This window comes from Macaca nemestrina, chromosome 3 (genome assembly GCF_043159975.1).
Source record: "Macaca nemestrina isolate mMacNem1 chromosome 3, mMacNem.hap1, whole genome shotgun sequence".
NCBI lineage: Eukaryota > Metazoa > Chordata > Mammalia > Primates > Cercopithecidae > Macaca > Macaca nemestrina.
This window is the reverse complement of record NC_092127.1, coordinates 44051680-44071473: the sequence shown is the minus strand read 5'-3', so window position 1 is coordinate 44071473 and position 19794 is coordinate 44051680. Positions and strand designations below refer to the sequence as shown.

At 38.7% G+C, this 19794-nt stretch overlaps 1 protein-coding gene across 3 annotated transcripts in view; it reads left to right on the top strand.

Annotated features, from left to right (window-relative positions):
* Positions 1-18995, top strand: part of LOC105463416 (metabolism of cobalamin associated A) — a 50520-nt gene extending 31525 nt beyond the window's left edge. For all 3 annotated transcript variants that reach the window (XM_011710484.3, XM_011710485.3, XM_011710486.3), the window contains exons 6-7: positions 2459-2608; positions 3655-18995. In XM_011710484.3, coding sequence (XP_011708786.2) covers positions 2459-2608; positions 3655-3945 — 441 coding nt within the window. In that variant the 3' untranslated portion in view covers positions 3946-18995. The remainder of the gene's footprint in view (positions 1-2458; positions 2609-3654) is intronic.
* The last annotated feature ends 799 nt before the right edge of the window (positions 18996-19794 follow it).

The following is a 19794-nucleotide window of genomic DNA, read 5'->3' as shown; positions in this document are numbered from 1 at the left end:
CACTACTACCCAAAGTTAGTGCAGACTTCATAGGGTGAGGGCATAGTCCTCCACAAGCCTCCTCTCGCTTCAGACACTAGCTGCAAGCTCCAGGGTTCCCAGGCCACCCATACCTCTGACCAACTGGCTATAAATTTGAGAGTTCCCATTATCCCTTAGGTTTAGTAATTCACTAGAGCAGTGGTCCCCAACCTTTTTGGCACCAGGGACTGGTTTCATAGAAGACAATTTTCCACAGACTGGGGGTAAGAGGGCATGGTTTCGGGATGAAACTGTTCCACCTCAGATCATCAGGCATCAATTAGGTTCTCATAAGGAGTGTAAAACCTAGATCCTTAGCATGCGTAGTTCACAATAGAGTTTACTCTTCTATGAGAATCAGATGTTGCCTCTGGTCTAACAGGGCAGAGCTCAGGCAGTAATGCTCGCCCACCTGCTGCCCACCTGCTGCGAGGCCCAGTTCCTCCGTGGCCTGGGGGTTGGGGACTCCTGCACTAGGGTGATTCAGAGAACTCAGGAAAGCATTATATTACAATTGCAATGTGCTTATAAAGGAGACAAATGAGGACCATCCAAATGAAGAGACACATAAGAACTCTGGGAGGGCCCAAATGCAAAGCTTCTGTGTCTTCAAGACACATTTCTCTCCTGGCATATTGATGTGTATCACCAACCAGAAGGCTCCCCTGAGCTTTAGTATCCCAAGTTTTTCTTGGGGTTTCATTATATAGGCATGATTGATTGAATAATTGAACTTGATCTCTAGCCCCTGTCCCCTCCCTGGAAGTTAGGTTGATATCACATGGCATAAAACCCCAACCCTCTAATTACATGATAGGTCTTTCTGCCATGGTCAGTCCCCCATCCTGAGTGATCTCATTGCATAAACTCAGGTATAGCCCCAGGCACCTCCCATGATTAACAGACACTACTGTTACTCAGGAAATTCTGGGAATTTAGAACTTAAAAGATTACCTCCCAGAAATTCAAAGACCAGACAAATACTTTCCTTTTTTTTTTTTTTTTCAGAGACAAGGTCTCACTCTGTTTCCCAGGCTAGAATGCAGTGGTGTGATCATAACTCACTGTAACCTTGAACTCCTGGGCTCAAGTGATCATCCTGCCTCAGCCTCCCAAGTAGCTGGGACTACAGCCATGTGCAACCACTCTCAGCTAATTTTTGTAATTTTTTTTTTCCTACAGATGAAGTCTTGCTTTGTTGCCCGAGTTGGTCTTGAACTCTTGACCTCAGGCGATTCTTCTGCCTCAGCTTCCTTAAGTGCTGGGATTACTGGTGTGAGCCACCACACCTAGCCCAGACAAATTATTTGTTTTACAATGCTTCTGTTTCAATTTTATAATTCTAAAACACAGTGATTACAGATCATGGCTGCTTATTTAGAAGCATTAACTCTTAGAATTTCATTTTTTTTTTTTTTTTTTTTTTTGAGACGGAGTCTTGCTCTGTGCCCCAGGCTGGAGTGCAGTGGCGTGATCTCGGCTCACTGCAAGCTCCGCCTCCCCGGGTTCACGCCATTCTCCTGCCTCAGCCTCCCGAGTAGCTGGGACTACAGGCGCCCGCCACCTCGCCCAGCTAATTTTCTTGTATTTTTAGTAGAGACGGGGTTTCGGGGTTTCACCGTGTTAGCCAGGATGGTCTCGATCTCCTGACCTCGTGATCCGCCCGTCTCGGCCTCCCAAAGTGCTGGGATTACAGGCTTGAGCCACCGCGCCCGGCCGAATTTCATAATTGAAAGTTTTGTTTAAAAATATTTGAAAAGAAATTTTAATCTTATGTAGAAAAACCTGTATTTACTAAATAAGGTTTGACTTTTGGATTTCATCCCTTATTTTTAATATTTTTATGTGACATAATTTGAATTAAGAGATTGAGGTTTGTCCACACAAAGCTGAAAGAAGAAAAATACAAAGTATAAAAAGAAATAATAAAAAAAGAGATTGATGGGTTTGTAGACATCAGGTTATTTTTCCTCAAATGCAAATTGAAAATAAAATGCTATATACATTTAAGGAAAATTTCAAAGACTTTTTTCTGGAAATGCAGATGTTAATGATAGGTATGTTTTCTTTTTAAGCACCTTACTGATGGATGGTTTTGCATCCTCCAGTGTTAGCTCATGAGAAGCAGATTCCATCACGAGACAATGTGAACTCTCCTGCCACTCAATCTTGTTGTGACTTGATGTATTTACCCTAATTCTGAATGTGTTTCAACATGTTAGTCTCTAAATTTGGAAGAGATATTACAGACGACTTCTATAATTCCAACAGCCAATGCTTTTGAGTAATTTCTGTCAAGTAATGGTGATTCTTGGCATCCAGGGCTTAGGAGGATACAGATGAAAAGTTAATGAAATGTATGACTTTCAAAATCTTAGCATTGACTAGTTTTCCCATTTTTATGTTGGTTGTCATTAAATGTTTCTGATCTCTTTAGGGTATCAAAAGGGGTATAATCGAGATGGCAGATCTGGTAGCTGTAACTAAATCTGATGGAGACTTGATTGTACCAGCTCGAAGGATACAAGCGGAGTATGTGAGTGCACTGAAATTACTCCGCAAACGTTCACAAGTCTGGAAACCAAAGGTAAGCTTGCTTGCATTCTGTATCTTTCACTCTGAATGGATTGTGTACATTAGAAGACAGGATGTAAGTCCCAAACTAGACATATAATCAATCTTGCTTCTATGTGAAGATTATAGTTTTAAAAATCATGACAAAGCCAGAGTGTGTAGTCATGATTTTAAATATAATCCTTTAACCACTAGATGTCAAAAACTAGATCAGAGATGATAGATGTGATTGTAATACTTGATTTGAGCCATTTGGAAGTGATAGCAAATCCATTCTGAAAGGAACCGTCCTTAAGATTATGGAGCAGTTAATGATTTGATTATCTATGTTGGAATTTGAGTAAGAGAGAAAAGGCTTGTGATGTGATACCTCCATTCCCATTATGTTTGTTGGGTGCCATTTTCAGTAAGGAAAAAAATTTTAATCCTGTAATAAGTGAGGCAGTAATATTGATGTGGGCCTCTTTATCTGTAGACAGACACTATATTATTAAAGAATAAGCTGCAATCATTATAATGAGAATAATGATGACTTATCTTACTGTCATATCCCAGTTTTTCCCAATCATGTTGTCTGTATTGAGTCTGGAGCCACCTTATATATACATGCAGATGTCAGATGCCCAGCTCTTCCACTTACTAAATCAGGCAAATTTGACAGAGGGAATTAGGCTATTTCTCAACTTACCTTCATTTGCTGGCACTCAGGCCTCAGGGGAACCTACCTGGCATTGCCCTTGTCACAAGTCCTCTATGATGCCCCTGACCATCTGAGCAATTAAAATAAAATAAATTAAATGAAAACAAATCTCTGGGCTTAAAATTTGACCTTGAATCAGTGTTTTATTTCTGCTATGCACTTAGTAATCCTAGGTATATTACATCAGAATATATTTACTGTTTACTTTGTATGTTTACTTTGACACAGCAATAAAGTCTCATTCTTGTCAATTGCCTATTTCTGTAGACTATAAGAATTAACTGGCAGGTATCACAGTCCCCATGAAAATGTTTTCTGTCATTTTAAGTGAGATGGTCTGGTTCTTCCCTTTTCAATAGGTAATTCGTATTTCTGCCAGAAGTGGAGAGGGAATCTCTGAAATGTGGGATAAAATGAAAGATTTCCAGAACCTAATGCTTGCCAGTGGGGAACTGACTGCCAAACGACGGAAGCAACAGAAAGTTTGGATGTGGAATCTCATTCAGGAAAGTGTGTTAGAGTATTTCAGGACCCATCCCACAGTCCGGGAACAGATTCCACTTCTGGAACAAAAGGTTCTCACTGGGGCCCTGTCCCCAGGACTGGCAGCAGACTTCTTGTTAAAAGCTTTTAAAAGTGGAGATTATTAAAATTCATCCTGTATAATAATTTTACATATCATTTCATAAAGTATTTTAATAGAAAAATCACTTGTATGCTTATATTTTCAGTAATCATTGCATGGTGCTCTTGTCTTCTTTGTTTGTGACCCATGCTTGAAACCTTGAAGGAAGTTAGATATGAATGGCAAAAGTTAGGCAGTATTTATAAGGTACCTGTTGTATGTTACTGATTTCTGTTTCATTCTCTTCTTATACCCTGGCATGGTGGCCTGTAGGGTAGTTTCTTCTTATTATTCAAGAACACAAAAAGCTAAGGAGAGCAGAAAATATCTTGTACTTTAAAATGCTTACTTTGATTCCATGTTATCTGAATTTCCAGAGAAGATGTAAACAAGAGTGACCATATTTTTAGAGTCTGTCTTGAAGCCAGAACGACACACAGTGGGTTGCTAAGAGCCGAAAATCATAATTGACATTTAGTGTACCAGATTATTCTAAGAATTTCTGAAGTCACCATGTACGTGAGTAATGAAACAACTGGAATAATGTGATGATGTGAACACAGTTTTAAAATCTGCTTGTCTGGATTTGCAGGGAGCCTTCCCCCACCCCCCGACACGATAGGTAAGAGAGCAAAAGGAAACTGGGAAAATCAGCTACAGATAAAATGGGTAATTAATCCCCAGTTCTTGGACCCATTATATTTGTAGCCAATTGGAGTAAACCTCTAAAAGACGAAGTGAGGTCAGAATGATTCAAGGATTATTCAGTTTGAAGACTACCAAAGTCTTCTCTTCTTCCTTGGCCATTTCACTTCATTTTAGTATTTTAAAAATCTTTTTTCTTGATGGTGAATAAGTTTTGTCCTATGGAGGAAGCATAGCACAGTGATTAAGAGCTTGGGCTCTGTAGTTGGACTATGTGGGTTTAAACTTTAACCCAGATCAATCATATATTAGCTATATGAGCTAATCTCTTTAAGCTTCCGTTTCCTCACTGGTAAAATGAAATTGGTGAATAACTTTCTAAGGTTAGTGAAGATTAAATGAAATAACGTGGGAGAATTATTTAACTGTCATGATGGTGTATAGGAAATACTCAAAGGCTGCTTACTAGCATTATTACATTAAAGTTGTGGGTACCTGAAACTGTACAAACCTGATGTATAATTTCAGTTTTCTCTCATGGTCTTGTTACTACCATCATACTCTTGATATTTTAGAATATTTTATGATTATCTTTGAAGAACCCTTTCTGGTTAATTCTTTGAATACATTTTATACTTATTTGATGGTAGTTGTAACTATGTATGTTTGAATAAAATTTCTAACCATAAAATTTCTCCATTGCACAAAAAGCCTTTATAGAAGTTTCTGACATGTTCTATTTTGAACCCTGTAGAATATTTTATGTAGTATAGCAGCTTGCATTGTTACTTACTGTACTGGTTCCTATGTGGAATCAAATCTCTTGAGCATTGTTTTAACAAACATCCCTTTACATTTTTTGGAAAGATTTTTAGTACTCCATTGGCATAGCTATTTCATAAAAGGTTTAGGAGAAACTTTGAAAGGTTGTCCAGTTGACTTTTCTGATTTTAGAAAGGACCACCATGAAACTACCCTATCAGACAAAAAACTGGTTTTTAGAAACCTGAGATAAGGAATTTTATAATTTCCCTGAGTAAGCTGTTACAGGGAATAACAAATCTATTGCCATATGTGGCACAGTGTAAGTAATGCTGGAGCACACATACTGCATTGTAAAGAAGGTAGGAAAGGTGGGAGGACTTCTGTTAGCTTTAATTTTAAGGCTAAAGCATTTCTTCTCAGTCTGAACTACTTTTAAATGTTATAAATGTCATCATAAAAATCATTAGAAAACTCGCTTCTCCTTATGTTGTCATTGTACCATTGGGTATGGTATAGAGACCAATTTCTAAGAGATTTTTACCTCTGTTTCTGTTATTTGCTATACTGGAGGTGATATAATAATAATGAAATGTAGCCTTTTTTTTCAACTCAGAAATCCTATTCCCTCTCCCTATCTGTGATTATATTGTACTGGACTTCTGACTTGGTCAAAAGCATAGGTTTTGACTTAGATACATGTGGGGGCCAATCTCAGCTCTATCCTAACTAGCTATATGATCTTTGGCAGGTTTTTTCTCTATATGCACTAGTTTCTTTATCTGTAAAATTAAGATAATAGCTACTTTACAGGGTTGGAAGTATTAATTTAGAAATTATACAGTGCTTAGCACTCAATAATTGGCAGGTGGTGGTGTAAATATTTTACATAGATATTTGTGACAGTTCTTTGTTCTATAAAACAGACTAATATTAATTTCAGATTGGCCAAGCTACTTAATTTCTCTGTGCCTCAGTTTCCTCACTATTAAATGGGGATGACAATAGTATCCACCCAGAGCAGGACTATTTTAGTATTACATATAATCCTTGGATATAAGTGCTGATGAAGTTTGGATATTTGTCCCCACCCAAATCTCATGTTGAAATGTAATCCCCAATCTTGGAGGTGGAGCCTGGTGGGAGGTGTGTGAATTAGATCGTATCTCTCATGAATGACTTGGGCTATCCTTTGGGTGGTAAGTGAGCTCTTGCTCTGAGTTCACACAAGATCTAGATCTGGTCATTTAAAAGTGTGTGGCACCTCCCCATCCCCTACTCTCACTTGCTCCTACTTTCATCATATGACATGCCTGCTCCCCTTTCACCTTCTGCCATGATTGTAAGCTTCCTGAGGCCTCCCTAGAAGCTGAGCAGATGCCAGCACCATGCTTCCTGTCATCTGTAGAACCATGAGCCAATTAAACATCTTTTCTTTATAAATTTATAAATTACCCACTCGCAGGTATTTATAGAAAGAACAGCCTAATACAAGTGCTAAATACATATTTGACAATAAACAGCAGTTATCGCTTAGAACTGTTATGAGGATTAAATGAGTTACAGTGTCCAATCATCTCAAAAAGATAATTCTGAAAAAAATTTCGTAGGTTCACTTTGCCTTGTCAAGAATATAATTACCAGGCTGGGCATGGTGGCTCGCACCTGTAATCCCAGCACTTTGGGAGGCCAAGGCGGGCGGATCACGAGATCAGGAAATTGAGACCATCCTGGCTAAAACAGTGAAACCCCGTCTCTACTAAAAATACAAAAAATTAGCTGGGCATGGTGACAGGTGCCTGTAGTCCCAGCTACTCGGGAGGCTGAGGCAGGAGAATGGCGTGTACCCAGAAGTCAGAGCTTGCAGTGAGCCAAGATCACGCCACTGCACTCCAGCCTGGGTGACAGAGTGAGACTCCATCTCAAAAAAAAAAAAAGAATATATTTACCATTAACTTCTGTAGATAGGAAAAAAATGTGCTGAGCTCTAAAACTGGCAGACATTTTGCTAAAACAATATCAAATCTCATTAAAATGATGACAGTTATTTCAATAGTTGACATTAGCTATCCCAATACAACCTAACGAGGCATTTTCTCTTCATAATCACTTGATCATATGGCCATTTACCTGCTTTCCCTAAGCTTTTATAGCTATTGCCCGGTGTACACTGAAGACAACAGTTAACGAACAACGTATGTATGATAATTTATGTAGTTGAAACTCTAATGCCCGAAAAAAAAAAAAAAAAAAAAAAAAACACAGGAAAAATTAGTGAAAATCATTCAAACATTGTGCTCACCAGGTAGACTGCCATCATAGATGTCATAATGCTACTGCTAAAAACTAGTAAACTACTAGTAAACTGTGAAGACAGAAGTAACTCCTGTGATCTATAAGTTTGTGCAGATGGTGGAGCTTTGCTGCTTCTAAAGCCTGGGAAATGCAAATGTGGCTTCGTTAAAGCAAATGCTTCCTACGCCAGACTTTATGAAACTCCTCCTAAAGCTGAATTCTTACCCAAGTGGACATATGTTAGGGTGCCATTGTAATTCAGGTAGAGTGTCAGAGTGGTGACTGGTACTAACAGTAGGTGTTCTAAACATTAGTGTTATTCAGATAAGACTACAAAACTGATGAACATGTCAAAACTTTAAAAGGAACAATCAGAAAAACTCTTTAACAAATGTTTTTCTTTCTATAGTATTTTAATTTATTTTTCTAAATTTTAAAATTTACTAAATTTATGAACATTTTTATCCCACTTGAGATGAATACTTAGTTCCTGTCCCATGAAGCTTCTGTAGATTTGCTTTGTCATTTGTGGTATGTTTGATAACAAAAATGTTAGTGGCACAAAAGCAGTTATGTTGAATGCTTTTGTTTTAGAGAAAATTTCCCACTCTTTACTAGAAAATGTAGATGATGTGAGTCAAAGTTCATTAATGTTTACCCGAAAATTTGTGTATAAAGGTAACCTTGGGGCAGTTTATTTTGCTTAGCCCCCTCAGCTTCTTGATAGAATGAGGTGAGGGCATATGTAAGTCAGTAAACTCTTCTGTTAGTAAGGTCAAAGGCCTAATCGAAATTAATTATGCTTTTAACTAACACAGAAGAAATCATGTGACCTCATTCTCAAAGCTCGTAACATCCACCTGGCCAATCTTGAGATGTGGATAGAATTCTTTTTTTTTTTTTTTTCAATTTTTACAATAATTTTTGACATGTTGAAGCTGTACATGTTTATGGGGGCACAGTTTGATGTTTCAATACATGTATATGTTGTGTAATGATCAAATTGGAGTACTTAGCATATCTATCCTCTCATGCATTTATCATTTCTTTGTGGTGAGAACATTTAAAAATCCTCTTTTCTAGCTATTTTGTAATATATACTACCTTACTGTTGCAAACCATAGTCACCCTACTGTGCAACAGAACACCAGCACTTATTCCTCCTATCTAGTTGTAACTTTGTACCCATTGACCCCCCTTTCCTTCCTTCTGCTCTCCCCTCCTCAGTCTCTGGTAACCATGGTTCTGTTCCCTATGAGATAAAACTTTTTTTAGATTCCACATGAGTGGGATCATGCAGTATTATTTCTTTTTCTGTGTCTGGTTTATTTTCCTACACATAATGTCCTCCAGGTTCATCCATGTTGTTGCATGGTGTTAATCTTAGCATGACAGTATAGCCATTTATAGGGCTCATACTTCAATGCCAAATCTTGGTATATGTGGAACCCAGCTATTTCAAGGATCAGTGTTCTCTTACAAAGCCACATTAGCATTTACACCCAGATTTTGCTGACTCAGAATTCCATTGCATACGAGATCTCAGTCCCCTGAAGAGTCCTCTCCCCAACTATTTTTGGAAGTCTCAGGGGTTTCCTCACTGATTCACAAACAAGTTCACACTCTTGGGTGCAGCCTACTCATGCCAGGCTTCTGTTGAGCCTCCACTATTTCTAATGCTGCTGTTCCTGTAGGAGAATGCTGCCTTGCTTAGATGTTCCCAAACTGTGAAACACTTAAGTTGCCAAAATAGTGCTGTGTTTCCAGGGTACAGCTTCTTTGCCTCTCTTCCAGTAGGGGCCAGTGCATTGTTCTGGGATAGGAACCAACTACTACCATCTCTTATTGTCCTCAGGTCTCCTGTCTTTTCCCCAAGCACGTAAGTACACACCTCTGCAGACAGCTTTCCCCACACAAGCCCACTTTTCAAAATGTAAATCAACTCCTGCAAAGGATGCCTGGGTAGTTGGCTATCCTTCCTTTTCTGGTAGTATCACCTTTGGCTGAATCATGACCTCCCAGCTTCACATGTGGATATGATTGCTAATTCTGTCAACCTCTCAAAAAAGGTATCACCCCCATTTTACAGAAAAAGAAATTGAGCATCAGGGATACTAGGAAATTAATCAAAGTTCACCATTTCTAAATGTGATGCATCACATACATTAGATTCAAACATTACTATTTTCCAAGTTGCTCAAAGCACTCTATGAACCTCATTCTTTCTATAAGACAGTTCAGTGACAGATGTTATCTTCAATTATAGATACCTCTGTGGTATAGAGTAATTAAGGAATTTGTACATGACTCAGATGATAAGATCCTGCTCAGTGTTTTAACTTTAAGACCTTTCTTCTATAACCTAATATCCTTAATTTTGCTTTTGTGGAGAACACACCTCAAGGTATTTTTTTTCCAGTAGAATTTTTTGCTTATGTTTAAGGATAATATTTTAGACATTCAAACCCAACCAAACAGAAACCCTTAATATCAGCTTCTGTATTAGCCCAACTTTTGGCTAGAAACGACAGAAATCTATTAGCTTGGGAAAGAGAGTAATATACTGGATCATCTAATCATATAAGGAGAAGAGTAGGAGAAGAGTACTTCACAGACACAAACGATGCTGGGGATTCTCCCTGCCTTTTCTCCTCTGTGTATTGACTTCATTCTCCTGGGTTCCTCCCCATAGCTGGAGATATGGCAACAGCAGCACTTAGGTCCACAGGAAGGATTTCCCCTATCTCCATAGACCTAATTCTGAAAGTCTCAGGGGAGCATTCTCACTGGTCTGCCTGACAGGTCGTAGGTCCATCTCCATGGCCAGGGATGTGGGTTCTATGATTGATAGGAGTTGAGGAAAGATCATTTCCCCAAAATAAGAGGTTTGATAGTCACAGAATCAAATAGGATGCCAGGCAGACAAAACAGATGTCTATTATAGATACTTTAATCTGTTTTGGAGTAAAGTGAGATATAAGTATTATTGATTGGTGTCTTATATTAAAAGATTCAATCTTCATGAAAAGGTTTAATTACCTAGTTATCGGTAATACAGTTGACCCTTGAACAATATGAATTTGAACTGTGTGGGTCTATTTACATGCTGATTTTCTTACACCTCTGCCACTCCTGGGACAGCAAGACCAGCCACCCCTCTTTTTCCTCCTTCAGCCTACTCAATGTGAAGATGGCAATGTGAAGACCTTCATGATGATCCACTACCACTTAATGAGGGATCAATATATTTTCTCTTAATATTTTCTTTCCTCTAACTTTATAGTAACAATACAGTATATAATACACATAACATACAAAATATATGTTAATCAACTGTTGGTGTTATCAGTAAGGCCTCTGATCAACAGTAAGCTATCAGTAAGCTTTTTGCAGAGTCACAAGTTATATGTGGATTTTTGACTGTGTGGGGTTTCAGCGCCCCAACCTCCATGTTGTTCAAGGGTCAACTCTATACCCACTGAAACACGCACAAGTGAGGTTCATATTGTCAGCTGTCATATATTTGAACTTTTGTGGCAATAACACCCTTACTTACTAGAAATATCCTTCCCCAATCCAGTTTTACAAGTAAAATATTTTTCTTTTATCCCCCCATACTAACTTAATACTTACCTTTCCTAACAGTGAAGATGCATCTGCAAACAAAGGATCCATAGCTTCAAGAAGAATGGTTAAAGCATGATATCTTTTTTGTATTATTTCTTTTATGTCTAGCTAATTAATAAGGGATTTTAAGAGTTATTTTAGCCTAACCAGCCCCTTTGAACAGTTGAAGCAGGCAATACGTTTCAGACACAGGTCTTTTGATTTTGTGGTTGACCTACTCAAGCCAACTCTAGAGAAAAAATGGTTTATTTTAAATATAGAGAATCTCATGAAAATCCAAGGACAGGAATCAAAATTTAGCCTTTAAGAATGGAGGCAATAAGGATTCCATTTTAAACTGACATATAAAGAACTTGAAAATCCCCACTTCATCCTTACCACAAGAAAATGCTGGCAAAACTGAAAAGGACTTTTGGACCCATAGGGAACCACCAGACCAAAATCTGGAGACAGATGCACCCAGACAGTCACAGCCGAGATCTGCCTATCCAGAGCAGAAACCACTGGAGCCATGAACTATTAGCTTATTTTGAAAAATTAAGTGATTATTTTGAAGAATTGCTGGAGGCTGAGTTTGGCCTAGTGCAAAAGTGAGAAACTTCTGGACGTTGCAGTCTTAGGGGAATCCCCACAGTTGTATGGCGTTTACTTCCAACAACAGTGTTGTCACAGTGGAGATTCAACCAAAAAAAAAAAAAAAAAAATCCTCTCATGGCTCTGGCAGGAGGAAGAAAAGAGAACTCATTATGTAATAAGCCCAGAGCCTTCTCATAGGCCTACTCTCCAGGAGAAAAGACTGTCTGAGCTTTTTCCCAGCTGGGATAATGGCATTCCTTCCACTCCATTCCCAGCTGATGCTTTTTTCTAACCTAAAAGAGGGAGGGGAACATAGTCAACAGGAGTCAGGGCTTGGGGCAACTAGATTAAAAACTCGGTAGCCAGTGAATGGAGAAGGCAGTGGAAGTAGGGGAAATCTATACCACTGGAAAAACACTTGTGAAGTCACAGCCCAGAAGCACAAGACCAATTAAAAGACGGATATTTAATTTTAAGATTATAAGACCCTTAAACCTTGCCATCATACCACCAGGGCTTTAATATTGTAACAGTGGATTACAGTTGTAAGAGCTGCCAGATACAGACTCTCTCTCTGAGGAGGAGTACTTAGGGAAGCCTCAAGTCAAGAGGAAAGACAAAAACAAGGACATGAGGAATTTGAAGGCTCTAGTACCTGCACCTATCCCAATATTAAAAACAGCTCAACTCCTAGCCAGACTAATTGCATCCTCACACTAAAAGCCTGTTTATTTCAGTGTCTGTTACCCAATAACATGTATTCATTTCAATAAAGGAATTACAAGGTATGCCAAGAAACAAGAAAAGACATAATATGAAGAGACAAAGCAATCATCAGAACAAGACTCAGATATGGCATAGATGTTGGAATTATCAAACAGGGAATTAAAAATAACTGATTAATATACTAAGAAATCTAATGGAAAAATAGACAACATACAACAACTGATAGGTAATGTAAGCAAAGAGATGGAGACTTTATGAAGGAATCAAAAGGAAACGCTAGGAATTTCTGAAACTAACAAAAATTTAAAAAGGCTTCAATGAGCTCCTCAGTAGACTCGACATGGCCAAGGAAAAAGATCAGTGAGCTTAAAATGAGCCATTAGAAATTCATAAATTCAAATGCAAGATAAAAAAGAATAAAAGCATGGAACAGAACATTCAAGAACTGTTAGAAAATTCCCAAAGATACACAATTATGGAATACTAAAAGGAGAGAAAAGAAGAAATGTTTGAAGTAATGATGCCTGAAAACTATTCGAAATTAATGACAGACACCAAAACACAGATCCAGAAAACTCAGTGAATACTAAACAGGATAAATAAACAACAACAACAAACCCACACATAACCATATATTTGAACTGCAGAAAACCAGACAAAAAGAATGCAGGCCATTCTCACGTGAACCAGAAAGTCTCAGTCATGATACTTCTCTCTGTCTTGTTCCTGCACCATTCTAGATTTTAACTCTTTCATAACTGTTTTTTAGATGGACTATCAAGGGCCTTTGTAGCTTAAATTTTATCTCATTACCTTAGAGCTTTAGTTTCCACTTTAGCACTTTACAGTTTATTGGTTCCAAATTTTGGATTCCTGACAGAAATCTTCTGGTGGCAACAGAGGTCACTGAGGAATCTATGGGTAGGTTTCCCAGAATCAGTTGCTCACCTCAATCTGCATTTCAGGAGGTGGGATAATAAAGCATAAATATGGTTCCTGTTTATTCATGAAGAACCGTTTGGAAAGCACTTTTTCTTGGGGTCAGTGGTTAAAACAGGCCGTGATGTGTACTTCCACCACAGAATAATAGGTAGATCAGTGAGTTCCAGAGGAGTGAACTAACTGATTTAAGCAGCCAGTATGACTTACAGTCAAACTTACCTCTCCTAGCTAGCGTTTACTCAGTGATCTCTCTGTGACATGGATTAGAAACAATTTGTTAAGAAAAATGTTTGGACTTTTTGTTTTTTGAGACAGGGTCTTGCTCTGTTGCACAGACTTGAAGTGCAATGGCACCATCACAGCTCATTGCAGCCTCAACCTCCTGGGCTCAAGCAATCCTCCCACCTCAACCTTCTGAGTGGCTAGGATTACAAGTACATACCACCATGCCTGGCTAAATTTTTGTATTTTTAGTAGAGACAGGGTTTTGCCATGTTGGCCATGTTGGTCTTGAACTCCTGGACTCAAGCGATCCACCTGCCTTGGCCTCCCAAAGTCCTGGTATCACAGGCATGAGTCACCGTGCCTGGCCTTTTTTTTTTTTTTTTTTTTTTTTCATTTGTGGAAAAAAGACACAACATAGGCAGGGTGCAGTGGCTCACACCTGTAATCTTGGCACTTTGGGAGGCAAAGGTGGGAGAATCACCTGAGACCACAGTTCGAGATTAGCCTGGACAACATGGCAAGAGCCCATCTATACACAAGATAAAGTAAAAATTAGTTGGGGTGTGGTGGCTCATGCCTGTAGTCCCAGCAACTTGGGAGGATGAAGTGGGGAGGATGGCTTGAGCCCAGGAGTTTGAGGCTGCAGTGAAATATGATCTCTGGACTATACTACAACCTGGACAACAAAGCAAGACTCTCTCTAGAAAACACACACACACAATGTAACATTCACGCTTTCAATTTCCAAGTATACAAGAGCATCAACCACATGCATAATGTGCAATAGATGCCCAGAACCACCCCCACCCTGCATGACTGAAATGCTCTAGCCACTGAACAAACTTCCCACTGCTTTCTTCCCCCAGCCCTTGGCAACCACCATTCTATTTTCTATTTCTATGAGTTTGACTATTTTAACCACCTCGTATAAGTGGAATCATGCAGTATTTGTCTTTTGTGACTGGCTTATTTCATTTAGCATAACATCCTCTAGGTTCATCCATATTGTGACCTATGACAGGATTTCATTTTTGAGGCTGAATAATATTTCATTGTCTGTCCATACCACATTTTCTTTATCCTTTTATCTGTCAATAAACAGGCTGCTTTCACCTCTTGACTGTCATGAATGGTGCTACAAATGTGAATAATGCTGGGTGTGCAAATACATCTTTGAAAACCTTATCTTTGACTCTTTTGGATATATACCTAGAAGTGGAATTGCTGGATGTATTACTCTGTTCTCATGCTGCTATAAATAACTGCCCAAGACTGGCTAATTTATAAAGGAAAAAGGTTTAATTGACTCACAGTCTCACATGGCTGGGGAGGCCTCAGGAAACTTACAATTGTGGCAGAAGGGAAACCAAACACATCTCTCTTCACATGATGGCAGCAAAGAGAAGTGCCGGGCAAAGAAGGAAAAGCCCCTTATAAAACCATCAGATATTGTGAGAACTCACTCACCATCACGAGAACAGCAGCATGGGGGTAACCACTCCCATGATTCAATTACCTCCTACCAGGACCCTTCCAGGACACGTGGGGATTATGGGAACTACAATTCAAAATGAGATTTGAGAGGGGACACAGCCAAACCATATCACTGGATCAATATGGTAGTTCTATTTCTAATTTTTGAGGAACCTCCATACTGTTTTGCATAATGGCTGCATCATTTTACATTCCCAACAGTGTGCCAGAATTCCAGTTTCCTCACATTCTTACCTACAGTTTCTGTAACTTTTACTTTCTGTTTTGGTAGTGGCTATCCTAAAGGGTGTGAGGTGATATCTCACCGATGGCTTTGACTTACATTTCCCTGATGATTAGTAATGTTGAGCATGTTTTTATATGCTTAATGCCCATTTGTATATCTTCTTTGGATAAATGTCTAAGTCCTTTGCTCATTTATTAATCAAGTTATTGTTTTTTTGTTATAAAGTTGTAGAAGTTCTTTATATATTCTGAATATTAACCCCTTGTCAGATATATGGTTTGCACATAGACCTTTAAGTTATTATTATTATTCCTGCTCTTCCCTTATAAAGTTATCAGTCTATTTAATTCTAGAAATGTCATTGTTTCCTAGAGATCTGCTACACATACTACATCTTTATTCCAAATCAAGAATCTGAGAAATCACATTACCTCTTTTGCAAAACCAGTGGTGTTACTGTTTCCAGAAACTTTCTTCCCACTAGTTCCAGTCATTTGGGGCTCTTAAAATAATAGAGGACACAAAAACCATTTTCCTCAATGAATCTCAGAACATTTTATTGCCTGTCATATATTATTGCTGTTGTTGTGCCTTGATTGTGTCCCTCCTCCCCAAAAATATGTTGAATTCTAACCTCCAGTACCTCAGAGTATGATCTTATTTGGGAATAAGGTTGTTGCAGATGTAATTAGTTAAGATGCAGTCATGCTGGAGTAGGGTGGGCCTCTAATCCAGTAGGACTGATGTCCTTGTAAGAAGGCAACATGTGGCAAAGAAACCCAGGGAAAATGTCATGTGATGATGAAGGCAGACATTGGAGTGATGCAGCCGGCTGCCAGTCAAAGAACACCAAAGGTTGCCAGCAAACACCAGAAACTAGGAAGAGGCAAAGGAGGATTCCCCTATAGGTTTCAGAGGGAGCATGGCCCGGCCACCACCTTGCTTTCAGACTTTCAGCCTCCACAACTGAGAGATAATAAATTTCTGTTGTTTTATGCCATCTAGTTTGTGGTACTTTTTAATGGCAGCCTTTTTGCTTCTGTTTATATTCCACAATTTATACCATATCTTGGCCTTAAACTCAGTATTGGGCTTTGAATATTCCAAATACTTAAATAGACATTTTTCCAAAGAAGGTATACAAATGGCCAATAAGCGTACAAAAAGATGCTCAACATTACTAATCATGAGAAAAATGTAAGTCAAAGCCATAGTGAGATATTGAGATGTCACCTCACACCCTTTGGGATAGCCACTACCAAAACAGAAAGTAATGGTAACAGTTACAGAAAGTTTTGGTAAGGATGTGAAGAAATTGGAACCCTGGGGAACTAATACAGCTGTCAAACTATCTGAGCCTGCCTCAGAGAGAGAAACCTCTACAAAGATTTTATCCCTGCCAATCCCCACTGCCCAAATAAGAATATATTCTTTCACCTCCCGATTCTGCTTCCCTGAGCACCTTGGAAACCCATAAAATGAAAGGAACACATGAGATTCCCGGTGTTTCTCTTATCCGGGTACTTTGCTTCCTTTTATATCCCATGATTTGTACCACATCTTGGCCTTAAATTCAGTACTGGGCTTTGAATATTCCAAATACCTAAAGTTTACAAGTCTGAGAGGTTGAGTTCCCTTATAAGAGGGACTCAGGAAATTTTAGAGACACTCTAAAAAAATTAGCGATGAGCAACAGAAAAGCCATTATGAAATGTTTGGCCACTCAAGCTATTCCGCCTTGAGGAGATAATGTCTGACACTCACCAAAGAGTGGGTGAAAGGTATAGTATATAAACTGTTCTGCTATTATAAAACTCATTTCAGTTCTATTCAACTTTTTATAACGTGCATTCACCTTCTCTAGCATCAAGCTCTATTATATGGCATTTACATTACAGATTTTTAGCTCAAAATAATATCTTAATAATTTGCTCAAAAAATGTCTCAAAACAACAACAGATATTTCACTACACATAATTTACCTGCTTTCCAATATCAAGAAAGTATACCCAGGGAAATTTGTATGCTGTTTATGCTGCCTTTTTAAACAGTTTTCTACTTAAATGGCTCTTGATTAGTGAATTAATCCTAAGCAGGGTGGCAGGAGGAAATGTCATTGGTATAGAGTATATTATTCAAATGTATTTGTAGAAAGTAGACCAGGCCGGGCGTGGTGGCTCACGCCCATAATCTCAGCACTTTGAGAGGCTGAGGTGGGCAGATCACTTGAGGTCAGAAGTTCGAGACCAGACTGGCCAACATGGTGAAACCCTGTCTCTACTAAAAATACAAAAATTAGCCATGCGTGGTGGCAGGCGTCTGTAATCCCAGCTACTCAGGAGGCTGAGGCAGGAGAGTTGCTTGAACCTGGGAGGCAGAGGCAGCGAGTGGCGATCGTGCCACTGCACTCTGGCTTGAGCAACAGAGCGAGACTCCATATCAAAAAAAGAGAAAGTAGATCAGTATGGCAGGAAATAAATGATGCTGTTCAGTGGCCCAAGGCAGATGCACAATAAATATTTATGGAATGAATGGATGAATGAACAAATTCTGAGCAAAGTTAATATGTAGACACAGAGACAAAGAGACAAAGCCATAGATTAAACAGTCCCTTCAAAGAGTGACAAATCAAAGTGCAGTAATATCTTGAATTAATGCAATTTTCCAAATACCCTAAAATGGCATTTGTCAGGATACCTACATTTTTGTAGAACAAAACATTGCATCTCTTAGCTCAAAGCATCTCTCAGTGTACCTCTGGAAATTCAGAAACAGGTATGTAAATAGCAGTGCACATTATAAATCTGCCACCATGCAGACTAAATGTCCAAAGGATATGTATTAAGGGTGAAGTATTAACCTCAGTCGTTCTAGGATCGTCTGTTCCCAGGTCTTGGCACATTCTTTCTGTGCATCTTTAAACTTTTGGATCCCAAATCAGCACATAGTGAGAAAAGAGACAAGGAGAGTCAAACTTGGATATGTATTTGACTAAGCCACCAACATAGGCAAATAAACTCCCCATGGTAAATAGGGAGGGAATGAAGGGTCTGTCTGTTAAACTTCAAGAAGATTTATCATCTGGTCTCTGTTCACCAACATTCATACATTACCTATTTTAGCAACTTTATTTCATGGCTTTCTCCACCCTCTAACATGAGGTTCTGGGGAGAATTCAACTTATTTAAAGCTATGAGGAGTTCATCTATTATTTGTCTTCAAGCATTGAGAAACTGTAATTCACTAGGATTAATCCTTCTTTAACAGAGAACTTTTTTGGACTCCAGTTAGCAAATATGCCATGGGTGATCGCCTTCTAGAATATTTCCTCTGAGTTTGAATAATTTCTGGGGTTGTGAGGGTTTTGCATGTTAATATTTAATTGATAATATTTGATGTGTGGTTCTTAAACTTGGTTTCAGAATCTTCAAAGTATTTCAATGATGCATGTAACAAGAGACTGTACACTTCTTTCCTGTAAACAAGTCTACAGACCTCAGCTTGGGAACACAAGGCAATTTGCATTAAAAATAAATAAAGAATGTCATTCTTTGGTCTTTCTCTGCCGGACTCATTTATTAGGTCGTGATTAGGAGCTTCTTTGAATATGAAATCCAGTCACATATGGGTTGTCAGAGATGCTTTTGGACTGTTCTAAGAAAAAAGGGAAAAGTCAGCAAGTGTGGGACCAGAGAAAGCCAGGGTAGAGAGAGGTGGAGGGTGACAGATAGATGGAGTATTCACTAGGCAAGAGTCCAGACTTCGCAGCCATGTTGCCTGAGTTTCAACCCCAGTTCTACTGCTTCCTAGCAATGTGACTTTGGGTAAACTTTTTATGGATCAGTTTCTTCCTCTGCAAAATTAGGGCAATAACGGTGCCTTTCTCATAGCGTTGCTGTGAGGATTAAATGAATGTTAAAGTCTAAGAAACTTGCCTGGGAAGTGTAAGTAATCTGCTTCTATATTTATCTATTATTATTATTATTATTATATACATGAGACTCAGGTTAAACAAGAATACTTTTAAATATCTTTTAAGACATCCTTCTAAATGACTTTTGCTTTTCCCAATAATGTTTTGCATATAACAGACTGAGATTGGTGTACAAGCAGAATTGTATAGGACTGGCTTACTTTTATACTACAGGAAAGATGGGCCAGCTCCACTTGTGAGTCAACTTTCCCCACTCCCTCCCTGGGTGACCTGACAAAATCAGCTATTACTACGTGCTCTTTATCTCAGGGTTACCACTAGGAAATGCATGAAGCCTTGACCATTATTATGAATCTTTTTTTTTTTTTTTGAGACAGGATCTCGCTCTGTCACCCAAGCTGGAGTGCAGTGGCCTGATCTCA